Consider the following 12,844-nt stretch of genomic DNA (forward strand, 5'->3'; position numbering starts at 1 on the left):
CATCAGCTCATAGCACAGTTTAAAAGGTCTAATGAAGTCCAAATGAATCTTAACCTTTATTTTTATCATATTTAATTAATTTAATCAGTGATTTCTTTAGACAGAATAGCTAATCAGTACTCAGGGATTTACACATTTGCATTGATGATGGGAACTGATGTTAGTTCCCAAGTCAGACATATTCACTGGCAAAACTGTGTATTTACCATGAATATGTACAACATCTTATTTTCCTGAACATAGCAGGAGCAAGTAGCAGTCAGGTTCTCTGCATGCAGTTCTCAAGCTGTCTGTTCCCATATATTCCACGGACACATAAGACTTTGTATTTCTCTTTCTTTTCAGTCTTCACCACAATGTCTGTCACTCAGGCATCTTGATTTTTATGTCCTGGCACTTTAAATAGCATAAGTTGAGCCTGATGAGAAATTAAGTCCATAAAATGTGAGAGAGGATTGTTTATTTTAGGGCAGATCACGTTCCCAACCCAGTTTACCACATTACGGTGTGAATGTTTGTGCTAGCACTCAGGGGACAGCATACACATGGGAATGAATGACAGAGGACTGGAAAAATCATAGTAAGGCTTATGCTCTGCTGACACAGGGAATGGTTTCACAATCCAGCTTTACACAAATTAGCCGTTCACCACCCTGGGTAGTGGGAGATCTGTTTTCCATGTTCCTGCTCCTGGATGTGTGCTCCTGCCGCTTCCTTGAGCCTGGGTTGTTGAATTGCTTTGTGAACTAATACCACTCACTAAAATGGCAAAAGAAAAGTTAGTTTTTGCTGGCTTAGTGGTTTGACTAAGTTTATCAAGTGATCAATTGCACAAGCTGGGAGAAGAACAAGGAGTGGGAAGAGGGCAGAGAGAAGAGGTACTCCTTTTTTTTGCCATTGGTGAGCACTTAATTCAGCTCAGCTTCATTCACAAAACCATAGTCATATTCAGTATTGGGGCCTCCACAACTGCCACCTTTTAGCTACTTACTCCTGTGCCCGTGTTGCCCTCTGTGCTTTGTCTAAATCGCCAGGGCAGCAGATCAGCTTGGCAAACAAACATGGCTGAAAACAGAAACACCACCTTTTTCCCCAGTGTTCATTCTGTTGGCAAACATGCACAGAGGAGCTATGTCAGTGTAGGGCAGATATAGGGGCTAATTAACTGTCTCCAGGCTGTGAAACTGCTGTGCCATGCACAGTCCACCAGTCTGCTAGCAGCAGTTTGCAAATGCTGTTGACTGCAGGTTAGCTTCTGCTAGGGTTTTGCCTTGTATCTCTCATTGTCTGAGGGTAGCTGCTGCTGCTATTTCTAGATTCCAGGGTCTTCGTTGTATATTTAGCCTGGACATGGGGCTTTGGATTCAGATACTAGTCAAAGAAAGGCTCGACTGCCATCATTGTTGCAGTCTGCTTGAAACTGTGTAGTATCTGAACATTGTTAATAATACATGGAGTATTGCCCTCTCAGCCACTGAATCTGCCGCGATTCGTACTCATTTCCCTCTGCCACAGCAAAAGCACCCACATCTCTCCAAATCTGTTTAGTGCAAACCCTGTTCCCTCCTTCTGAGCTGTAGTCAGGGGAACAAGTACCTTTTCAAAACTCATTTACGAAGACCTTCACAGCCCCTTGTTGCTCTCATTCAGTCCCTTGCGTTGAGATGCTTTGTTCTAGAAAAGCTCATTTGCTTTCTGGTCACTGTTATTAAAGGGAAGGTGTCTTTCAGGAAGGCTTTGGAGTCTGAAACTGAGTGGGAACATACCACCCCTACCTTGAGCCTTGGCATTCTGAAGGAAAAGTGGTCTAGTACTGTGCTCATTACCTATCGTGCTTGATTTTTGTATTGCACTGCCAACTAGTTTTCTTAAATAAGGTGTTAAGTCACATTGATGTGCTGCACAATAGAAGACCTGATGGAAAAAATGCATGTCCAAGAGAAATAGGAAAGTTCCAGGTTTTGTGTAAACAACGAGTTTCAACTGGAGGAGGAAATCAGAATAATCTGAAAGATTAGATAGGCCCAGGCAAGCAGAGCAGACTGTTGAAGCAAATATGGTTTTGAAAGTAAACAATGAAGAGAAATAAAGATTCAACAATTCTAATGAGTGGATTTCAGTGTGTGTAGAAGAGTAATAAAAAAACCAGTGGAATTACTAAGATGACATTTACTTGTGATTGACAAATTGTTCAATGCAAATTCTAAATTGAAGTAACACAGGATAAATAATACGGTATTCATAATCTAGACAGCACTGGTCTTGGTACAACTTAACACCCAGACGAGAAAAATCAGAATTCCAGTGAGGTTTTGAACCTCTTCAGGTATTTTTGTCCCCCTTATCCTGGCTTGATACTGGAAAACTGGCTTCATGTAATAAAATAAATATTTGAGCACTGCCAATATGTTTTCTGTTGTGTGGTGAGTATGCACCTGTACATTGAAAATGTTAATTCCACATCACCTCCATGTGTCCCCTACTGGTAGACTGCAAAAAACATTTGTTAAATGTCTAATGTGAGATCTGTGGATTTCTGAGTTACCACTCTTGTTGTGAGGATGGAAATTTAGGAACTGCAATAATGTTGCTGTTAGACAAGTAAGCTGCAGAAAGAGCTAAGTATGAGAATTCATTTGGTCTTGGCCTGGAAAGTAGCACTGAAAGGCACTTCAGAATTATCTTATTAAATGCAACCTCTTTTCCTGCTTCCTGAGTTTTGCAAGAGGATAGACGCAAAGGGTGTAAATGGACTTGTCTAATCAGACTTTTCCAGTGGTAACACCTGTGTGGCTCCGTAAGCAACAGCAACAAATAGGAGTGCCAGTGCAAATAAAGCGCCAGTGGCTGCCAATGTTGTTATTTCTGGATCCCATAATTCTGCCCTGACTATGATTAGAAAATGTAGGTGCCACCCACTGGCATCACTGATGGGAGGTGCATAAAGGAATAGGTAGGAATCTTTTTTACAGTGAGGGGACCAGTGTAGACATGGTTGCTGCATCAAAGCTTTTTTCCATGGATCTTTGCAACTGTATGAATGTGTTTCTGTGTAAGTACAAGTTGGTATGCACGTGGTTATACGTACCTGTGCATGCACATTGTTTAAATGTAAGTGTGCATTTCTGCTGAGCATCTGTACAAAGTAAGGCCATTAGCTAGTGTTAAGATGGAGCTTGGACTGTTTATGACTCAGATTATACCACATGATTGCTGGCAAATGGTCCTAAAGTCTATTTTCCTGTGATGCCATCATGGCTGTTCATATGTGTCTTTCGTATCTGTGTGTATCTGAAATGTATCTGAAGCTAGGACTGTTCCTTTTACAGTAATACCTGTGTATTTGTGTGTAAGTGTTTGTATGATGTGTTACAGCCAAGGTAGGCTGACTGAAAGCATGCTTGCTTAAAGAGTGTACCTGAAAAGCTTGGTGTTGCTGTATTATTGCTCCTTTGACTGGATTCATGTTGTAGCCACACCCTGAAACCACATGAATTTGCTAGCATGTTAAGAATCAAAGGAAATAAAAAATGAAACACACTTTTTGTGATATCTTAAAGTGCAGATAGTTTCCATTTTCCTTTTTCTGCTGCCTCTGTTGTGCAACTGATAAAGCATAATTTCACCCATTAATTTTAAGCATGAGAACAAACTGTTTAATATTTCATCCATCACCAACTTCCATAAAACCATATTAATATCAGTCAGAATGCCATATATTATTATTAAAATATGCCATTGAGGTTAATTGCCTTGAACTTATAGCTGAAAATAAAGTACCTCCAGGATAAAAGTCCCAGTGCCTATAAAATGTTCTAGATTATACTGTTTGTGAAGCTGTTAAGTCTTAAAATTTTTGGCAATATTTATAAAAACAGTGGCTAAATGTACATGCCTTGCCTTTCAGTGTCAGTCATCACTCTTCACCACATTGGTTTTTGCAATTTAGAAATAGTAGCCCAGGTCCTGTGCTGATGTAAATCAATGCAGTACGACAGAGCCTATTCCTTAGTGTGCCCCTGCTACACTAAGTAGACGATCTTTACTGAGGACGGAAGTCATATGGTAATATCAGTAAAGATCGTCTACTTAGTATAGCAGTGGGGTATCTTCTAAAACACGTATGTTGTTCTCCAGAGAAGAAACAAAACCACATACACCTATTTGACCTGAAATACAATTTTCTACAGGGGTAGTCCCCTTGTAATGCAGAACAGCTGAAATTCTACGTCAGGGATGCATTTTGGGAGGCCTGCAGCTGATCTGCAGCCCTGGTGCAACTCAAAGACACTGACATACACTGGTGAATCTAAGCCTGTCTGAGTGGGGTTGTACACATGACACACAATCAGGTTTTGTGGGTGTACGATTGCAGATGCTAAGGGATTAGTGACAGCTGGAAAGGTGCACGCTTGCACAGGCTCTGTATTTTCAACTACGAATGCAGGGGAGTTCCAGATGTTGTCCTTCAGATTACTTAGAGACCTGGCAGTGTTAAGGAGTCGGTACCAAAGAGCCCTAATGACAAGACCTTTTTCTCCTTGTCTTGTGGAGCAATAGTACAAGTTGTGGCGGGGGCTGTAGTCAAGAATGACAGACATTTTGTGTGCATGCTGCTGATCTGTTCTTTTGTTATGGACCAGAAGATAAAATGCTGGGCCATTTTGGCATCTAAGAAGTGTGTTAGCTAGGAGTGTATTTGCTTTAAATATAATTAAGTTCATGACTATGAATTTTTATGCATATGCCAGCCTTTAGGCCTAAGGGTACTCGATTGCTTGTGAAGCACTGTGGAAAGCCTAATCTTAAATTCTCTCTGGTCATGCAGTCTACCATTCATAGGATTTGATAGTGGATATCCTGTATCATTCTCTAAGCCTTGAAGTCCCAGTGTTGCTTCTTCACACAACCGCTGATCATAGGAGTAGAAAGTTCCATATTCAGCTCACTTGTTGCTTCATAAATCATCCTTCCTCCTGATAAATTTCATTAATATTCTTTGTCTGTGCAGAAGGCAGAGGTCAGAGACCCACTTGCTTGTAATTGAACATGGCAGGACATGTAAAAAGATTCACACGCATGCTACTGGAATGCAACAGCAATGACAAGCTATGTGGTAAGATTCACAGGTTCCTTTAATAAGCTTTCACATGCTGAGCAGGAAGGCCAGCTTTGCTAAAAAGTGGGCCAAGCCCTTTCCCCTCCTCCACCTGCATCCCATCCTGCAGAGAAGGATTTGACTGAGCTTTCCCTGCATTGTATCTCAGGGTGGAAACTTTTAAGGGGATGCAGCCTTTGTGGTGGGATTCATATCACATAATTTTAGCCATTTTAGAGTATATCTGCTTTGAATGAGACATAATATAGCCATTAAAGATTCCCTGCTGCTTCCCTAAGGATCAGTCTTCTGAGATTTTGATTTAATGACTTTCTGCCATCTATGGGAACTGAAATGTGGTCTTGCCCTATGCAAAAATAGCACCACCTGCAAATCTGGGGGCCTAAGAGAGTTAATTACCTGCAACATCTTTGTTAATTGCAATGTCTTCCAGTCAAATCCAAACCAGGTGACCACTCCCTGTTTTCTTTAAAATGCTCCCTATAATTTTAATGGAAGGATCTGAACCTGTAATTGCATCTGTATTTGCAATGGCACAGCAATATCCAGCCCTTCCCATCTCCCTATCCTGCCAGCGCTGGCTCTGTTTTACCGGTGGAGGATACTTACATATGGCTACAATTCCTAGCCTCTATTTTAAGGCACCTAAATAGGTGACCTTAAGTGCAGAAGTCCCAGTAAGTTCATGCAGTTTGGATACTCAGCACCTTGGAAAAATACGATGGCATCACTAAGAGTATTCAGTTTCTATTCCAAGGAGCAGAGGATAGATACACATGCTTTTGGGGTTGGAAATTACTGAAATGGGTTATTACTACTTTGTTATACACAAGTAATGTGCATCAGGCAGTGCTGCTTATTCCTTGGCTTCCCATTTTCTTTTTTTGCTGATAGTTGTGCGTGAATATCAGACTGAAGTGATTGTTGTCCCGGTTCTCCTTGTGGGTTTTTTTGTCATCGTGCTAACTGTGATTCTTTGGCTCCACTGTCGAGGGTTGCGAGCAAAGCAGGAGCAATCATCATCGTCTGGACACCAAGGTAACAAAATGTGTTTCAGCCATAGGAAAGAGTGTTGATTTCAGTGGCCAGAAGTCAATCCCATTTCCCCATTGCTTGAGCTGTTAGGCAATAGTGTTTATGGAGAGCTTGAGTGGTATTCAGCAATCCAGTGAACACAGAAAAACTGGGAACCCTGATTTACCCCACTGGCAGTAGTAGTAGTGGAATCTGTCGTATAAATGGATCTGAGAAAACCTAAAGCAACATACCAGTTAGGCTGATTAACATACTGTGGTGACATCACTTGAGAGCTGCAAAGTGTATAACAGCCTTCTATACGCTACTGCAAGGAGAGTTTCATTGGGGTAATTATGAGTGACAGCTGTTTTGATGTAGATCACACCTAGTTAATCCATTTTCTATACTGTCATTTAAGAAATTTAATTTCAAGCTTCTGTCTCCCATTTCCTGTGGGGACAACGGGAAATAGAACAGGGACTGGTGAGGGGGTGGGGAAAGGTTTGTTGGTACCGCAAGCACATGTTGCTGTGTAGAAATGAAAATCCAGTTCTGAACTGATTTGGGGTCTGTAGAGGAAAAAGCCTCTTCAGCCTATATAAAGGGAAACAATTGAGAACAAAGATAAGGCCTTTGTGAGAACACCCTGTGCATGTCACTTTCATAACAACTGGTGATAAAAGAAAATGGTTGTTGCTTTAGCACATGGGAATCAAGTACAAATGCGTCTTATCTAGAAAGTTTACATCATTAAATATACTAGAGATCTCCAGACTCATTCTGCCGTTTCATCAAATAAAGTAGGAGATAAATTCCTTTACCTCTTCAAAGGCCAGGATAGGTAAGATACAATAACAGTTCCTTACTTTGTCCTGATTTCCAAAACAATATGGAGAAAAAAATCAAAGAGGAAGGAAGGACAGGCATTGCCATCTACTGCAAGAGTTCATCTATCTGTTTTTTGTGCATCATGTGTATTTGTTGTCAGTGAATGACAAGAATCAGCAGGAATCTAGCTCAACAGAGAACCGCTATATCCAGCTGAGTGAGACCTCTGTGGAGAGCCTGCTAAATTCTGCATCCTTGACTCTGAAAGAACTGGAGATACCACGAGAGAAACTCTCACCAGGCACCTTGCAGCTGATAAAACATGGCTGCTGTGGGAGCATCTACAGAGCACAACTGGAAATTGGGAATCCTGGGAAGACTAAGACTGTAGTATTGAAAGCCTTACAAGGTGAGGCACGTGGCCTGGATCCACTTTGGTACACATCTCTGTATCAAAGACGTGATGCTGGGCAGAACTTTGCAGTCATTACTGGGCAAGAACAAGCTGTGTTCAGTATCATGTTAGCTAGTCAGAGTGATGTTTTGGTAGGAATGTCTTTGCGGGACTAAAGAAGATTGCCGTTCATGTTGATTTTGAAAGCTACTCACCCTGTTCTTTGCTGTCTCCATTTGGTTGGCTGGTTTGTTTGTTTGTTTGTTTGTTTTTCTTTCAGACCTGGCTAGTCCCCAGGAAGTAAAGGATTTCCTGGGAAGGATTGAATTCCATCAAAATCTTGGCCATCATAAGAACCTGGTTGAACTGGTTGGATGCTGTGTAGACCAGCTCCCACTTTATATGATCATGGAAGATGTGTCTCTTGGTGACCTGTTGACATTTCTATGGACATGTCGGAAGGTGAGTCAAAAGAAGTGATGATAGAATATCTTCTTAAATTCCTTAGGTACATATCTATCCATAAGTCATAGTCCATAAGTCATAGATGATTTTTTTAATCTCTCCATGCATCCATCTATATCAGTCTAAACTATTACCATTCCCCAAAGAATTTCTACACAAGTCTAAACTGGAATAGAATTAGTGGATATCTTGATTTATATGATATAGTTTGGAGAAGTTAACATAATTTTGTACCACAATTTGGTCCTTGCACAGAGGGAGGTGACCCATGCAATTCTGCTGGTATATATGCTAGGACCTGGTGCTGTTTGTTGCACGTATCAATAACCTAGAAAATGGGATGACAGTGAGGTGATGAAGGTTGCCAATGATACTAGCCAGCAAAGGCAAGGGCTGACCTTGAGGAATTGCAGAAGGATCTTCCAAGATCGAGAGACTGGCCAATAAAAGAACAGATGAAATTCAGCGTAGTTAAAAATGAAATTATGCCCACCTAGAAAAGCAATCCTAGCCTCACATATGTAATGATGGCCTTATATCTGCCCATTGCTGATGAGGAGTGAAATCATGGGACTGATTGTATGAAAATGTACAGTCTCCTGAAAATATTAACTCAAGCAAAAAAAAAGAAACCAAATATTAGGCGTTATTAAGAAAGGCATAGAAACAAAAGTCTGCTATGTCACTATATAAATCCATCATTCTCTTACATCTGGAGCACTAAATACAGAGAGATTGCTCACTGTCTTATTCAGCAGGAGGACAAGGTGGTAGCAAATAAAGGTAGGAAGTAAGTGCCATGTTCAAAACAAACAAATGGAGGTGGCTCTTCATGAAGTGGGGAGTTGACTAATGGAATTCCTTGCCACTGGCTGCTGTGGATATTGAAAGTTTAATGGGTTCGAGACAAGAGTGAATGCATTCATGGAAGATAACCTTTCAAAGGTTGCTATACGTGTTGAAACCATAACTATCGCAGGAAGTCCTTAGGTTGAAAATAGTTGGGGGCTGGAAAACTACACAGAACACCATTGTGTGCTTACCTTATTCTCTTTCTCTCATCTGGACATCACCTAGGGTCACTGTAACAGGCAGGGTAGTAAGAAAGATGGACTGTTAGTCTCATACCACATAACCATTTGTACATTATAAATGTGCTTTTCTGTTCATCATTCTAATTTATAATATATTTTTCATTCACATGTATTGATTGTCATTCTCCACTGTCAATCTGCCCATTTCTGTCTAACCTATTCATCTGTTCTCCACCCTTAAATGTGTCCACCAGTTGTCTCTAGTGTACTTGTCTTACCCAGCACACCATCCACCCATCAACATCAGCCATCCATGTACCCTTATATTTCAGTCAATTTATGACCAATTGTGAAATTAACTGGGGAAGCATAAGATTAGATAATAGTCATTTTATTAGATTAGAAGGAAGCATTCACCAGTACCCTACAGCTATGGCATTTGTTTGATCCACGGTCTGCTCTTTTGTCCCTAGGATGTAATGACAATGGATGGTATCCCCTATGACCTCACTGAGAGGCAGGTGTATGAAGTTGGACAGCAGGTTGCAGCAGCTCTGGTAAGTCTGCTCACCTTCACTGCATTTTTTTCTTCTTGCTTGATTGCAACACAAGTCTGCATGGTGACGTAAGTCTTGGCTTATGCGCTGAGGATATGCTTTGTTAAAACTGAGCCAAATATGCTTGCATTGTTTTGGTGAGCATACACCTCTATAGAGTGGAAGACAGGCACAAACTAAGTGAAAATTTCTGTCAATTAAAATTCCTTTTAAAATTATCATGATCTCTTTCTTTTCCAACTTTCCAGGCTTACCTTGAACAGAAAAAGTTGTTCCATGGTGACATAGCTGCCAGGAATGTCCTCCTTCATCACAACTTCACTGCTAAGCTCTGTGGTTTGGGCCTGGCCTATGAAACTCACACATACGGTGCCAACTCAGTCACACAGACTGTGCCAGCCAAGTGGCAGGCACCAGAGCGGCTCCTGAAGAAACCCCCCAGCATCAAGGCAGACATGTATGATTTAATTTTTGAACTAGAATTTCATCTGTCTGTCAGGCCTGTCTCTTCCACTCCTTTATGTATCATTTCATGTCCTGAAGTCCACAATAAGGCATGCCTAGTCTCAGCATAATGCTCCACTTTATAGCTCATACCTTCTCTTCTCATTGCTGCAGGTCATGCCTAGTCATTTGTATGTATTTAAGCTAGCTAGCTAGCTAGAACGGAAACTTAACGTTGCTTTGTTGTTTTTTTTTTCAGATGGTCTTTTGGAATTCTACTGTATGAAATGATTACATTAGGTAAGAAGATTTAACGATAATAAAAAAATATAAGGAAGCAGCAAATTAACAAGACCCAAAATCTCAAATTTTAGAATGTAAAGTTGGGCCATTTAAATAAGCATCCTGTTTTTTCCAACTTGCAAAGTCTTGACAATTCCTTTTAGACTTTCTGTCAGTCTGAATTGTGGTGGGAAAAAAATGGACTTTGATAGGGAAGGAAGACATTCTTACACAGAAGCTGCTATCTGCAACTATTACCTTATAGTTTTTCTATTGTCATTCCTTTTGCCCTTCCAGGTGCTCCACCATATCCGGAGGTGCCACCTTCTGAAATCCTATCACACCTGCAGAGACAGAACATTATGAAGCAGCCCTCAAGCTGCCAGCAAGCCATGTAAGCCACCTGCTTTATGGACAATTGAACTTGAGATCTGCAGAGCTAAGTGGAAGTGACACGTACAAAACTAGATCTTAAAGGAGATCTCTGAGTCTAGACTATAGAAACCAGTAACCTGTTAGCTGAGGAGACTTGTTCTCACATGGCTGCCATATCTCCTTACTGGATTCTGCTGCATGAAACCTGGATTGCCAAAGCCTTACTTTCCTGCTTTTGAAATTTGCTCTCGTTTCTGTTTGCTCTTGTCTGCCCTTGCATTTTGTTGCTCCACTGCTTCCCTGCAAGGTGCAGGACTATTCTGCAGTAATCTTTCTCCTCTAAGTTGTGGGATTCTCCCTGAAATGAACAAAGCATCCACGGGGAAGATCAAAGGCATTATATTTCCTCTTGTGAAGACATAATTTCTTTTAATATTCAGTGGCTTTTTCATCCTTAAGGAATCCCGGTTGCTCTTTCAAAAGGGAAGACCAAACAATCTTTTTCCCTTTTCCCATATTCACAGTTGACATCCTGGCAAATGACTGCATGCCTTTGTCCCCACACATTATTATGTGGTTGCAAATTTCAAAGGGTCATTGAAAGAACTGTATATGAACCAGAAAAAGGAGGTCTCTAGACATTTTAAATATGAGATGACTTGACTGTAGCAAAACTTTGTGTTGGTGCTTCTCATTCTCAATGCTTCCCTACTTCTCCATCTTACAGGTATGGCATCATGAAGTCCTGCTGGCAGTGGAACGCAACTAACCGGCCTTCCCCAGCAGGCCTGATCCGGTCCCTACGAACAGCTGTAAAGACCAGCAATGACCATGCAGTACTGCAGGTGCCTGAGCTAGTGGTGCCTGAACTCTATGCTAATGTTGCTGGTGTTGATGTGCACAGTCTAGTGAGAGAATACACTATACTCTGAAGGACCCTTCCACGTGTTAGGAAAGGAGAAGTCTCTGAGTTTGTCCTTTCTAGATGCTTTGCAAGCTCAGAATGAGGTGTGTATGTTGGGAGGGATCCCTTTGTGTTTCAAACACCTTGTATATATATCGGATCTCTCCTCCATGCCAGAAACAACAGACTATTATTATTATTTTTAAATCAACCTGTTGATATCATTCTGCCAGTGGTCATTTGGAAGCAAAGTGAGGTTAGGAAGCTGTAGAAAATATCATGAGAAACTTGAGTTAAAGGAGTATATCGGCTTTGTGTGGCAAGGTTTTGGTAGCGGGGGAGCTGCAGGGGTGGCTTCTATGAGAAGCTGCTAGAAGCTTCCCCCATGTCTGATGGAGCCAATGCCAGCCGGCTCCAAGACGGACCCGCCGCTGGCCAAGGCTGAGCCTGTCAGCAACGTTGGTGGTACCTCTGTGATAATATATTTAAGAAATGGTAAAAAGTACTGCACAACAGCAGCAGGAAGAGAGGAGTGAGAAGATGTGAGAGCAACAACTCTGCAGACACCCAGGTCAATGAAGAAGGAGGGGGAGGAGGTGCTCCAGGCGCCAGAGCAGAGATTCCCCTGCAGCCCCTGGAGAAGACCATGGTGAGGCAGGCTGTCCCCCTGCAGCCCATGGAGGATGATGGTGGAGCAGATATCCACCTGCAGCCCGTGGAGGACCCCACACTGGAGCAGGTGAATGCCCGAAGGAGGCTGTGACCCCATGGGAAGCCCGCACTGGAGCAGGCTGCTGGCAGGACCTGTGGCCCCATGGAGAGAGGAGCCCATGCTGGAGCAGGTTTGCTGGCAGGACTTGTGACCCCACGGGGGACCCACGCTGGAGCAGTCTGTTCCTGAAGGACTGCACCCCGTGGAAAGGACCCACGCTGGAGCAGGCGCAGAATGTGAGGAGTCCTCCCCCTGAGGAGGAAGGAGCGGCAGAGACAATGTGTGATGAACTGACCACAACCCCCATTCCCCGTCCTCCTGCACCGCTGGGGAGGAGGTAGAGAAAGGTTGAGCCCAGGAAGAAGGGAGGGGTGCGGGGAAAGTATTTTAAAATTAATGGTTTATTTCTCATTATCCTTCTCTGATTGTGATTGGCAATAAATTAAATTAATTTCCCCAAGTCAAGTCTGTTTTGCCTGTGATGGTGAATGATCTCTCCCTGTCCTTATCTTGACCCAGGAGCCTTTCATTACATTTTCTCTCCCCTGCCCAGCTGAGGAGGGGAGTGACAGAGCGGCTTTGGTGGGCACCTGGTGTCCAGCCAGGGTCAACCCACCACAAGAAGGTTTCTGGAAATCTCTCCCCATCATTTCTGTCCCAGGAAACTCTATCAGTTGGATATTCAAAAGAGATGTCCTGGGGAGTATGCTATG

At 42.3% G+C, this 12,844-nt stretch overlaps 1 protein-coding gene across 15 annotated transcripts in view; it reads left to right on the forward strand.

The window, feature by feature from the left end:
- LOC129201491 (tyrosine-protein kinase STYK1-like) overlaps positions 1 to 12,591 on the forward strand; it is a 21,753-nt gene extending 9,162 nt beyond the window's left edge. For all 15 annotated transcript variants that reach the window (XM_054812875.1, XM_054812881.1, XM_054812883.1 and 12 more), the window contains 9 exons: positions 5,012 to 5,116; positions 6,014 to 6,157; positions 7,125 to 7,373; positions 7,639 to 7,820; positions 9,331 to 9,414; positions 9,663 to 9,871; positions 10,118 to 10,158; positions 10,438 to 10,534; positions 11,243 to 12,591. In XM_054812875.1, coding sequence (XP_054668850.1) covers positions 5,050 to 5,116; positions 6,014 to 6,157; positions 7,125 to 7,373; positions 7,639 to 7,820; positions 9,331 to 9,414; positions 9,663 to 9,871; positions 10,118 to 10,158; positions 10,438 to 10,534; positions 11,243 to 11,447 — 1,278 coding nt within the window. In that variant the 5' untranslated portion in view covers positions 5,012 to 5,049 and the 3' untranslated portion in view covers positions 11,448 to 12,591. The remainder of the gene's footprint in view (positions 1 to 5,011; positions 5,117 to 6,013; positions 6,158 to 7,124; positions 7,374 to 7,638; positions 7,821 to 9,330; positions 9,415 to 9,662; positions 9,872 to 10,117; positions 10,159 to 10,437; positions 10,535 to 11,242) is intronic.
- The last annotated feature ends 253 nt before the right edge of the window (positions 12,592 to 12,844 follow it).

This window comes from Grus americana, chromosome 1 (assembly GCF_028858705.1).
Source record: "Grus americana isolate bGruAme1 chromosome 1, bGruAme1.mat, whole genome shotgun sequence".
Taxonomy (NCBI): Eukaryota; Metazoa; Chordata; class Aves; order Gruiformes; family Gruidae; genus Grus; species Grus americana.